The sequence below is a fragment of the Trematomus bernacchii genome, unplaced genomic scaffold (genome assembly GCF_902827165.1).
Source record: "Trematomus bernacchii unplaced genomic scaffold, fTreBer1.1, whole genome shotgun sequence".
Lineage (NCBI taxonomy): Eukaryota > Metazoa > Chordata > Actinopteri > Perciformes > Nototheniidae > Trematomus > Trematomus bernacchii.
The window spans coordinates 1230365-1242909 of NW_022987731.1; the positions used below are offsets into that span (position 1 = coordinate 1230365).

General features: G+C 40.5%; 1 protein-coding gene across 1 annotated transcript; it reads left to right on the top strand.

Moving 5' to 3' along the window:
• Positions 1-565: 565 nt before the first annotated feature.
• On the top strand, positions 566-12214 carry renbp (renin binding protein). Its single transcript, XM_034145614.1, has 11 exons — positions 566-643; positions 2244-2349; positions 2453-2528; positions 2837-2912; positions 4272-4453; positions 6533-6760; positions 8156-8237; positions 8383-8558; positions 9232-9363; positions 9785-9872; positions 11890-12214. The coding sequence occupies exons 2-11, from the start codon at positions 2249-2251 to the stop codon at positions 11970-11972; spliced, it is 1224 nt and encodes a 407-aa protein (XP_034001505.1). The 5' UTR covers positions 566-643; positions 2244-2248; the 3' UTR covers positions 11973-12214.
• Positions 12215-12545: the final 331 nt, after the last annotated feature.

The window sequence follows — 12545 nt, forward strand, 5'->3', positions numbered from 1 at the left end:
GAGGGAGAATTGTCCGGGGCTACAGAAAAAACATTCGGGGCTAAAGCCCCGGATGCCCAGGCCAGGCGACGCCACTGGGTAGAAGTACAAAGTAGCATAACTTGGAAATACTCAAGTAAAGTACAAGTACCTCAAAATTGTACTTAAGTACAGTACTTGAGTAAATGTACTTAGTTACATTACACATCTGATTGTAACATTGTAATCATGCTAGTAATCCCATTTTTTACAAATGTAAAAGTAATCTAATTACATATTTTTTGTTTTGTTACCTGATTACTTAATCCCTTAAAACGTAATCCGTTACTGCCAAACCCTGGTGTTTAATATGTGCTTTATGTTCTGATGCCTTACAGAAATTAATCATAAACAAATGTATTTTTTGTTAATGTGCACATTTATTTGCACATTTTCCCGGGCAGTTCCTGGCCTTTAGCCCTCAAACTCTGAAAAACAGTGCAGTGATTTAGGTTTTTTGGCGAATGTGCAAAAATAGCAGTTTAATGTAGATTCAGCAGATTCAGCAGATCCGCTTCCTCTTCCTGGGATAGTCATATGACCGTCAGAGAGCACACACGCTCACACACACACTCACACTTTGTACTGTATGCTCATCAGCAGTCTGTCTCTTCACTACCCGAAGGTAAGAACTCTTTCCCGGCACACTTTGCCTCCTCTCTGCCGCTGAACCCGACCGATAACCTGCATGAGAAACATCATGTGGACTGACAGTAAATGCATTGTTTTTATCAAAACATTGAATTTTGCTCGGATTTGACAATGTAAATAATGTCTAGCTTGCATTTTACCTTTGATGGCGAAAGATGTAAGACATAACAAGAAGACGCGTTTGAACTGCTTGGTGCGTTTCGCCTCAAGCATTAATGGAACATATCGTCTGTTTATAGTTCTGTTGATCTGCTAATATGACTTTCATTTCGGGGAACTACTCAAAAATGTAAATAAAACACACTATCTTTTAAAGCAGGGATGCGCGGTGTTTGATATGACAGATAATGAACAGGGGAAAAGTGAATGAGAAGCTGTATTAATTCATTAAAATGCTCTTTGATCATCATCATTAAGTATGCCTAATTATTATTTGTTTTCATATTCTGGCGTGCTTTTGACTTGGAAGGATAAATGTAATCCGTTACAATTACTAGTTACCTGTCTTCAGTAACCTCATCTGAGTATCACAACATAAGAGTAATGTAACCTGATTACTTTGCACTACTTTTGGATTAGGTCATTATTAAATGCATGATTGTATTTGTCTGACACATGTTGCAACAATCCCTGATGTCTGTTGCAACTGTCCCAGGGTTGGTTTTGTTGCAACATCTGACTTGTTCCTTACAAATACATATTGTGAACAATCTTTCATGTACAATCATCCTTAACCGGTTTGGGAAATAAGCAAACATATGTACATCTATTGTATAATAATGTGGTTGGTCAAGACGAAGAGTAAACTGAAAGAAAAGCAAAGAGTGTTGCATCATTCCCCAGTGAATGGACCTGAAACCAAATAGCACCTTACTTATTTATATCAGTGAGTTTGTTTGTGTTAAAGTTTGACTGGTGAATCCCATGCAACCCTTTAACACACCAAAACAAAAACAAACATACTTATCGATACCTGTGCCAGGATGTTAGATTTTTGCAAAAACTTTTGTGAGATTGCGCTTCCTGACAACCAAGTCTAACCTAACCATTCTTGTAGGCTGTTATTGCGACTTTAGCAAAAAAAGGCTGTACTGGTTTCAGCCTGCGAGGGGCAGGGGGAGAAACACTTTGACACCCACAAACAAATTCCTTCCACTTGCGATTTATCACAAAAAACAGGCAGAAATCCAATCCAATGCAGTACCAGTTCCTCTGAATCAATGGAGGGGTTATTATGGTGAAATTGTGGTGGACACTGCGATGGATTATGCGGTCAACTCCTACAAAATTCTTAACTTCAATAACTCCAATAGCCAAGTTAATTTAGACAATCTGCTGAGGTGATGAGGAGGATGTTGCTCACAAATACTGTTAGCCCCTGGGAGTCTTGTAGAACATCTAAAAAAGTCAGAAGCTGATGTTCCTGCTTGGAAATAAGGACATCTTTAAATCACTATTCTAAATACTACTTTAACCAGAAGACTTCAAAGCCTGAATGTTTTGTTAAGTATTGTTTAGCAAGGCAGAAGAACATCATTCCTTCATCACAAACGTCTTCTTGGTTCTCTTTAAAGGAGCCATGTCTGCAGTGAAGCTGGAGGAGTTTCGAGAGCGGATTCGTAAAGAACTGGACACCACAGTGGACTTCTGGCTCCAACACTCTCACGACCCTTTGCATGGGTATTGTATCTCCACTGAAATGCTGTTCAAATGAAAATAGTGTACGTCTGTTTGCATGCAGTGTGTCCTTGTGATGACCTTTAACCTGTGCGTTGTGTTTCAGAGGCTTCTTCACCTGTTTGGGGAGGGATGGGGAGGTTTATGATGAGCTGAAGTATGTCTGGCTGCAGGGGAGACAGGTAAGACTGTGTCATAAACAAGAAGTCCAAAGATTGGTTGATTGACAGACAAATAATCCCCAAATATTTTAATAATCTTTAAAGTTTTAGTTCCTGTGACACTGTCAGAAAATGCTGTTGCCTCTGGAATATGGAGTTTTCCTGCTATCATTTTTTTATTTTCTGAAATTGTTCAGACTAAACACTAATCGATTACTCTAGGAAATAATTGGCAGATAATGAAAATAACCGTTAGTAGAAACCCTAATCCACAGTATGAAATGCAGTCATTAGATAATGTTGTATGAATCTTTTGTCTTTTTTCACAGGTGTGGATGTATTGTCGTCTGTACAGAACAATGGATCGCTTCCATAGGCCTGAAATCCTCGAAGCAGCAAAAGCAGGTGTGTGTGTGTGTGTGTGTGTGTGTGTGTGTGTGTGTGTGTGTGTGTGTGTGTGTGTGTGTGTGTGTGTGTGTGTGTGTGTGTGTGTGTGTGTGTGTGTGTGTGTGTGTGTGTGTGTGTGTGTGTGTGTGTGTGTGTGTGTGTGTGTGTGTGTGTGTGTGTGTGTGTGTGTGTGTGTGTGTGTGTGTGTGTGTGTGTGTGTGTGTGTGTGTGTGTGTGTGTGTGTGTGTGTGTGTGTGTGTGTGTGTGTGTGTGTGTGTGTGTGTGTGTGTGTGTGTGTGTGTGTGTGTGTGTGTGTGTGTGTGTGTGTGTGTGTGTGTGTGTGTGTGTGTGTGTGTGTGTGTCAGAGAGAATGTCTAATCTCCTATGAAATGCTTTGGCTAGTTTTCTGTCCTCTAAGAATGCACCACTGAATTTTATAATAATACAAGGTTCAAGGTTCTTTATTTATTATTACACAATATTATGCCGTCCTTGGAGAATGCAAAAAAAACACTGTTCAAAGAAGAATATCGAAGAAATTAAGAAATGATGTGTTCGCAGTTCAAACTGAGTTACAGACCCCAGTATGTTTTTACTTTCCTTAATATGGATGTCCATAAGTAGGGGACATTAAGACATTAGCTTAAGTTAAATGGGACCTCCATGTTCCACACATCTGTTCACAGGTATATCTGTGTACCAGATGGCGCAGCGTGCCGTTCTTTTGTTGACCGAAGTGATTCATGACAGTCGGGATGGTGTTTTCTGTGTACTTTCTGCTAATCATCACTAAGAAAAGCAGTGCCAACGTGACGTCACTGTTGGATGGATCTGCAAAGTGCCATCTTTATGGGAACTTGGAAGCAGCCATGCTTTTAGCATGAGCACTGTGTATTTGTGACACTATGAAGCCTTCAAAGAGTTTAACAGTACATTGTTATAAGTAGGAAATGCACACAATGAAGCATGGGTTCATTAAGATCAAAATATGAAATTCAGCAGCAATATATTTAGGACATTTCCACTATTTAGCACCTAAAAAGCCCAACTGTTGATTGTTTAATTTCTAGTTCAACTAGATGTGCAGCATTTTCTAAAATGTCCTGTCTGTTAAAACTTTGGCAAACATTCACCTGTTAAACCTATGTCTAGATTACAACATGGTAAAGGTCAAATGTGTGAGATATGCCAGAATTGAATGATGAGAATGTTGAGATGCCAACTTTTGGACATACATTACATGAGTTTAGGAATTGAAATACTGCTCCCTATTTCTTAAGGCAGGTGGCTTGGAACTACACCTTTTATAAAGGCTATATGCGTATTGCTCATAATGATGTGTTGGATCATAAGCTGGTGTTATATTCTGTCTCTAAGGAGGAGCATTCCTGAGGAAGTTCACTCGTGTCCCCGGCGCCGGCAGTGGCCAGTGGAAGTGTGCCTTCTCCTTAACTAGAGACGGAAAAGCAGTGAAGATTCAGAGGACTATTTTCAGCGAGTGCTTCTACATTTTGGCCATGGACGAACTGAGCAGGGTTACTGGGGACAAGGACATGCAGGTACAAAATAAATATTAAACTAAATGATATACATGGATTGAAATTGCTTGATTGAATAGAATGTGGATAGAAACTTCTTTAACTGATGGTAGGACTAGATGGAAGTCTGGAAATCATTCAAATTGTCCTCTTGGGAACATCAATGGCTGAACCAAATGTTCCACATCGTGGTGGTGACAGGTAAAAAGTAAAAGCATCACTAAAGTCCCTGCATTGATACGCTGAAAATAGATGTTGTAACTATAGAGCGGTGCAGGGATGATGTATTTCTGCAAGGCGACCCGGAGGTCAGCATATTGGGGCTCCCACTCAAAATCAGATTTTTCCATTGGATATCATTATATTGCAGGAATTAACTCTGTGGCCAACACACGTTTATGATACTTATGTGTTTTGTTCAGCAGGATAATCTCCACACATTAACACCACTGTTAGATTGCAAATTGCCAGAAGTAAAAAGCTTGGTAATGCTATAAAACAAATACTGTACGTTTAGTAGTCCTGTTCAGTTACTTGTTAGCAACAACTGTTTTTAGAACGCATAGAAGCTTCATACATTCACCTGATCACTAGTGTATTTTATTTCGTAGCACAAAACATGAAAATCTCTTCAGCTTGTTTTAACCATAGACCTTGTTTCAGGTTTCTGACAACAATCATGTTCAAAATCGTTAACTTCATGAAGAGGGAACCAGAAGTGGTAAAAGTCATTTCTGGGTTTTAGGACTCATTCCTGCACCACTCTATAGAGTGGCGAAGTCACGCCCATCTACTTCCGGTCCATGGGACCTTATTTCGAAAAAATAATGTATTGAAGTCAATGGAGAGAGAAAACGTATCTTTCGATCCCGTTTGAATTGTGCCATGAATTACACATATGATGTTTGTCAATCTTAAAAAATCATTTCCATGTCAAAAAAGTCACAGTTTGTCGTAAAACTGTTGAAATATAAGACTATGAAAAATACGTAACTAGAAAGACTACAAATCCCAGAGTCGCGTAAGTGATGTCACAATTGTTTTCCTCCACTCTAAGATCAGCGCCATATAGATATAATCTATCTATATGGCGCTGGCTAAGATAAGATAACTTTAACAAGATGCCCAGGAGTGGCTTGATCAAGTTAGCTACCTAGCTAGTAGCTAGCACGTTAGTTAGCATTACAGCCTTGTCATTTGTATTAGCCTTAACATGAAGTAACATTAAGTAACCCAAAATGTTAAACAGTAAGAGTAGTAGTCATATTTCGTGAACCCTTTGAAGAGTACTGTCACCGGTGTGATCATTCTATAATACACAATTTAAGCCCGGGGGAGAAATGCTAACGCTAACGCTAGCGATCTTCTCTACTTCATGCTATCTGCACAAATGGTTGACATTAAACATTAAAACGACCAGGCAGTTCAGAGAGAATCAAAGGAAGGCAGGCAGGCAGCTTTGCATGACATTCTTCAGGACGTGTTTCATTGTGGTGATAGTGAGGGTAGTCAATCGTTTTGTTGACAAGACAGTAGTGACGGCCATCTTGGTGACGTGTGTTGTTGACCAGAGATGTAGTTCATTGAGCGTTTCACACAAACAAATGTGTTACTTCACAGTTTTACGACACATTTTTTTTTTTTTTGACTTGCAAAATTATCTTTTAAATTGACAAACATCATATGTGTAATTCGTGGCACAATTCAAACTGGATCGAAAGATAATCTTTCTCTCTCCATTGACTTCAATACATAATTTTTCCGAAATAAGGTCCCATGGAGGTCCACCGGAAGGGGAGGGACTTCGCCACTCTATTGAATTTATATAGATAAATGTTGCATTACTGAGTCGCCACCAGATTTTTTAAAATCCATACTTGAAGTGCCTCATAAGGGAGTCAGGAGCTGATGTGTTGCATTACTAGCTATCATTCTGTACCCTGCGTACACAGATCACCAGAAATCAGCTGACATGAGACTGAGTGATACAGCAGCTTTTGTTACCCTGTCACCATGCCTGAACATGCTTATCCTTTTCTCCCGCACCTTTCCAACAACATGATTGCACCATCGCTGACGTTTTCTGTGTTGTGTTGCTAGCTGGAGGCTGAGCAGATGATGGAGCAGCTGATCAGCTGGGTGCGGGGGGATCCGGCAGGCCTGGGCCGGCCCCAGCTTCCTGGAGACGTCCCCACCAACAGTATGGCAGTTCCCATGATGCTGTTGTGTCTGGTGCAGCAGCTCACTGAAGGTGGGGGGGCAGAGGTCGTTCAGAAGTACACAGAGCTGGCCAGCTGGTGTGTGCAGCAGATTCTACAACACATCCAGGTGTGGAACATGCAGCATGACTGATGCTCTGTGGTTCAAATGTCCTCGGATATAGTGAGAGTTGGTTTGTGGTGTAGCATCCAAATCAGCATATACCAACACTTTGAATAGTGTGTGACTCTTGTCTCAACCACTTGGGTTTAAAGCATTTAGGGCAAAGTTAGACAAGAGAGTAGCACAGAAAAGTGCTGCTAGACTTAGTCAAGTAGTGACTACCACAGGGCTGTTGGAAAACTACCTTAGCTCGTGAGCTAACTGCTAACAACTTTCCACGCCAACACATTTTATGTCAAAGTTCACCAGACGCTGAACTACATATTGGCACAGAAGTGCTTTGACTCTGGAGGCTAGCAGATCCAATGATTGTAATAATCAATCATGAACAAGTTTCCACTTCTGGAAAAAATGATAGACTAGGGTGGTGTGCACATTAAAATACTGGGTGCAAAATGCTGTTTAACATTTGATTGCAGTCTAGCTGCTGGATGGTGGACCATAAAACATGGGAGTACTGTGGATGATATTTTTATAAACAAAAGAACATTCTCAATATATTACAGGTCAGGTTTATCAACATCAACTAAAACATAATCTCAGTAAGGTTGTCAATTACTTACATTATTTATGAATCTACAGATATAAATTGCTCCCTTTTTTTCACAACATACGAACAAATCAATATGGATCTATCATAACAAATAAACAAAAACAATCTGTTCATTTTAAACTTGAACATGTCATGTCAAACATTTAAGATGTATACAAGTGTAAAGTCCATGTGCGTACTCACAGTGGTGTCCTTTGTTCTGCCTGCAGTCTCTGGACATATGGGAATTTTAAACAAAGTTCACAGCCCCAAAAAAATACCCAGCCTACTTTCCTTTCACTTTTTCAAGTTAGGCGTTAAATTATTCTCAAAACCCCATTGATTTTACATTACCATCGCTCAGTTTAAAATACTAGTTTGACATAGTCATAGCAATAACATATATATAACACTGACAACAAGTACACTGCTGTAGCTAGGCCAATTCTCCACTGTTCATCTGTATACTCATTATGTTTCGTACAATTATTAGCTCTTCTCAGATCATAAATGCCTAATATGCTACTTCAAGCACAGCTCTGTTAGCTCTGCTAAAGGGAAACCCGAAATGCAGCTAAAAAACTGTATTTTTGGCAAGGTCACAAACATTTTATCTTTAAAATCAACAAAACAGTGATAAGCAAACATCCATGTAAGTCAAAACATACTGCTGAGTAACGTCATATTGTTGAGCTTGTTTTTTTGTTATTCTCATTCTCACTACTCACTTCACTTTGACTCTATTTTACACGATTGCAAGTATCTGATTATGTAAACAACTATATTTGTCCTACTCCTGTAACTAACAGAGAGGCGGCACAGCTATTTTAGAGAATGTGTCTGTGGATGGAGCAGAGCTGCCGGGGTGCCAGGGCCGGCTGCAGAACCCAGGTGAACCACAGACTGTATACTTGGATCATATATCAAATAAACCCAGGCAAATCCAGCTCTGCCAGTGAAGGCGAGGGGAGCTTGGGTTGAGATCTTTTCCTGACCTCAATATTTTCTGTTTCTCTTCCCCCACATCCTGGCTCAGGCCACGCCCTGGAGGCCGGCTGGTTCCTGCTCCAGGTCAGCGCCCAGCAGAAGGACGAGGCTCTCCAGAGGACGGCCATCGACAAGTTCATGGAGCTCCCCTATCAGAACGGCTGGGATAAAGAGCATGGCGGCCTCTTCTACTTCCTGGATGTTGACGGTCACTGCCCCACACAGGTGAATCACTCATCTATGCCTGAAGACGTTTTCCACCAGTCTATTCAACTCTGGTTTGCCACCTCAAGATGTTTGAATGAAAATAGCTTTTATAGATATCCATCACCTCAGTCACCTCTCTAAAAACATGCCTACTGTATGTGAATCACATGTAGTATTGGGCAAATATAATGCAGTACAAGTACTAAAAAAAAATTCTACATGCTGCGGTCCCTAACCAGTCTCAGAACTGCACACACATGTGTTCCATGTAACTTAGTTGTGTCATTTTTAAGGTGTTTGTGACCTTTCTTATTTAGGATTGGTATCTTACACTTCTACCATAATGTTCTGAGCCCTTATGCACATTTTATTTAAATTATTAAATAATATTTTTACCAATGTATGACCAGAACATATTGACATTACAATGCCGATCGTCATCCTAAATGAATCTTTATGTTTCCGATGATGCATGCCAGTATTATGTGGCATATAGTGTAAACCTAAAGATCCCCTGCCCCCCATCAAAAAGACAAATACAGGACTATGGAGGTTGGGGAGTGAGAGGTTAGCCAGTGAATATTGTAGTATTTTGCTTGTAATAGTACTTATCGTTAGCATCTGGTTGATTTCTTGAGTTGAATCAAATGTATGAGAGCAGGCTGTCTGATGCCGCTGTGTTGGTTTTCAGTTGGAATGGAATATGAAGCTGTGGTGGCCCCACTGTGAGGCCCTCATCGCCTTCCTGATGGCCTACAGTCACACCAGGGAGCCCGCGCTCCTGCACAGGTTCTCTGAAGTCTTTGAATACACCTTCAAGAATGTGAGTTCACACTGCAGCCAAAGTATTACACACCAGAGGTCAGAGTACTTTTGGGTTGTATCATGGTATATTAACTTATTATAGGGCTAAAATAAAATAATAATAAATGTCAGCTAAAGAAATGTGATTCTGTAACAGACCCTAAGACATCATTCTTCTTTGTTTGTGGTTCAATACTCAACGTATGCGCCTTTTCTGTGATACACACAGTACACAGTAGCAGTTGGGCCGTGTCAGTTGTGTAATTTGAAGGTTAACATTTACAGAAAAGGCATGCCAGTAATGTAAATAAATAACTTTACATCCAAAGTTCATATATACTTTATTTGGAGGACTCAAGACAGATTTGCAGTGTTTTAAATAAAACCGATGTATTTGTATGATCCGCTGATAAACTATATGTGTGCCTGATTCTGGACAGTTTCCTGATGCTCAGAAAGGCGAGTGGTTCGGCTATTTGACACAAGAAGGGAAAGTGGCACTGGATTTTAAAGGAGGCCCCTTTAAAGGTAAGAACATCATTTATGTTTAAAACAGAAGACCTGTTTACACTGCATTTATTGTCCCGTAAATACCCCTGAAAGCGTTAGGAGTAATGTACAGACTTTAAAGTTTTTAGGAATACTGCATATGTGGAGTATGAGCTCCAGATGTTATTCTGTCAGCTATTTTCTAATTAAGTCTCCGTCCTTGATAGTTTTTATCATATTATCAACCTCATTCTTTGAGTTGACAAAAAAGTCCGGATTTATTCGTCTTGTCTTATTTTTTAAACCACATGTTAATGCACTTCCGTGTAGGGATGCATATCGTTGACTTTTTTACGATACCGATACCGATACCGATACCACTGAACGATACCGATACTCAACCGATACATATCGTGATACTTTCATGTTGCATAAGGGAAACATTTTATCATCCCGCAATTACTCCCATGAAGCGCTTTATTATATAGTTAACATGTCAAATGAATATTAAATTCAATTGTGGGACTTGGACCTTTTAGTACTGAACAAACAATGAAAAACACATTATCTATGAAGAAAACTGATTCTGCAATATCATTTATAACAACCATCAGGCGGGAATAGTACATCTTGTCAATGGAAAAATAAAATAGCACCAGTATAATCACTATTCAACCTGAGATTCGACTGACCAGAGAACACATAAAGGATCATGAGATCTCGGCATTGCACATAAAACAAATAGCATCCTTAAAATCAACATTTGCCTGATGAAAGAAAACAAATCCCATCACAGTTCAGTTTTGTGCATTCATCTTCAAGAAGATGAGCATATCTGCTCTCTCTGGATCCAAACGGGCCCTTTCACAGCGTAGGATATCACCTGCTAAACTGAACACTCGCTTGGCACGCTGCTTCCCTGAACACAAAGGTACTTGGTTGCCATACGAGACAGCATTGGTTGGAGATTGGATGTGTTGCCACCTTTCCCAGAAATAAACTTCTTGCAGTGGTTACAGACCCCACCATTCAGACTGGCAGTGGTTACAGACCCCACCATTCAGACTGGCAGTGGTTACAGACCCCACCATTCAGACTGGCAGTGGTTACAGACCCCACCATTCAGACTGGCAGTGGTTACAGACCCCACCATTCAGACTGGCAGTGGTTACAGACCCCACCATTCAGACTGGCAGTGGTTACAGACCCCACCATTCAGACTGGCAGTGGTTACAGACCCCACCATTCAGACTGGCAGTGGTTACAGACCCCACCATTCAGACTGGCAGTGGTTACAGACCCCACCATTCAGACTGGCAGTGGTTACAGACCCCACCATTCAGACTGGTAGTGGTTACAGACCTCACCATTCAGACTGGCAGTGGTTACAGACCCCACCATTCAGACTGGCAGTGGTTACAGACCTCACCATTCAGACTGGCAGTGGTTACAGACCCCACCATTCAGACTGGCAGTGGTTACAGACCCCACCATTCAGACTGGCAGTGGTTACAGACCCCACCATTCAGACTGGCAGTGGTTACAGACCCCACCATTCAGACTGGCAGGGTTACAGACCCCACCATTCAGACTGGCAGTGGTTACAGACCCCACCATTCAGACTGGCAGTGGTTACAGACCCCACCATTCAGACTGACAGTGGTTACAGACCCCACCATTCAGACTGGCAGTGGTTACAGACCCCACCATTCAGACTGGCAGTCATATGCAGCCACACTTTAGATTTTCAAAAGTGACTTGGTTGCGGAGTTTCACTGCGAAATTGACATCGTAATTCCGACGGTTTGGGCACAAGTTTAAGGATATTATGCCTCACTTTTATTAAAAAAAATAAATAATCGAAAACCGGATCTGATTTCGGTACGGTATACCGTAGCCACCAGTAACCGGTATTTCGGTAATACCGGGAACCGGTATGCACCCCTACTTCCGTGATGCATACAGTATTACCACGCACATAATCACAAACTCATTTCCAGTGAACGTTTCCTGCTTTGTCTGTTAAGTAAGATAATGTTTCTCCTCTCCTCTCTAGGGTTCTTCCATGTGCCTCGCTGCCTGTACATGTGTGAGCGTATTCTGGATGATATGCTGGCAAACAAGGACCGAGCATTTTGACATGATTGTTCACAACAACAACAAAAAATCAGAAACATGATCATCAAAAATGTGTTTATATGTAAAAATGTGTCTTACAAATGCAGCATACTAAATGTTTAAACCAGCTTTGAAGACCTTTTTATGGAACTTGTATAATATATCCAGTGGCGTTTTTATATGTACAAAAGTGGTGGGGCACAAAAAACTTAGATGTCTATATATAAGCTTCTGCAGTGACGTGATGTGAGGTTCATGACTGCTGAGGCACTGGCACTGACTCTTCAGGTTTACAAATATTATATTTTGACCTAAACCAAAATATAATATTATTTTCAAAAGCTTTTTTTGTCTGATGCTTCGATTAATTTTAAACAGACAGTTCAACAAAAGGATACCCAAAAAATGTAATTTGATCATTTAAATATTGAATTGTTCTCTCTAAGTAAGATCCCATTTTCAAAAAATTGCGGTCTTACCTTGACTTGAAGATGAAGTCCATTTGCCTATCCTTCTGGACAAAAAATTCTATAACTTTTTTGTAAAAGTCCTCCTTATCTTCTAGTAGTTTCAAAAGTCTATCATAAATCTAAT

What these genes read in the sequence shown, in the direction of transcription:
- renbp (XM_034145614.1), top strand. Translation starts at nt 2,249, where the DNA reads ATGTCTGCAGTGAAGCTGGAGGAGTTTCGAGAGCGGATTCGTAAAGAA. An exon ending in TCTCACGACCCTTTGCATGG is followed by an intron (nt 2,350 to 2,452) that starts GTATTGTATCTC and finishes GTTGTGTTTCAG; the next exon opens with AGGCTTCTTCACCTGTTTGG. An exon ending in TTGAATACACCTTCAAGAAT is followed by an intron (nt 9,364 to 9,784) that starts GTGAGTTCACAC and finishes GATTCTGGACAG; the next exon opens with TTTCCTGATGCTCAGAAAGG.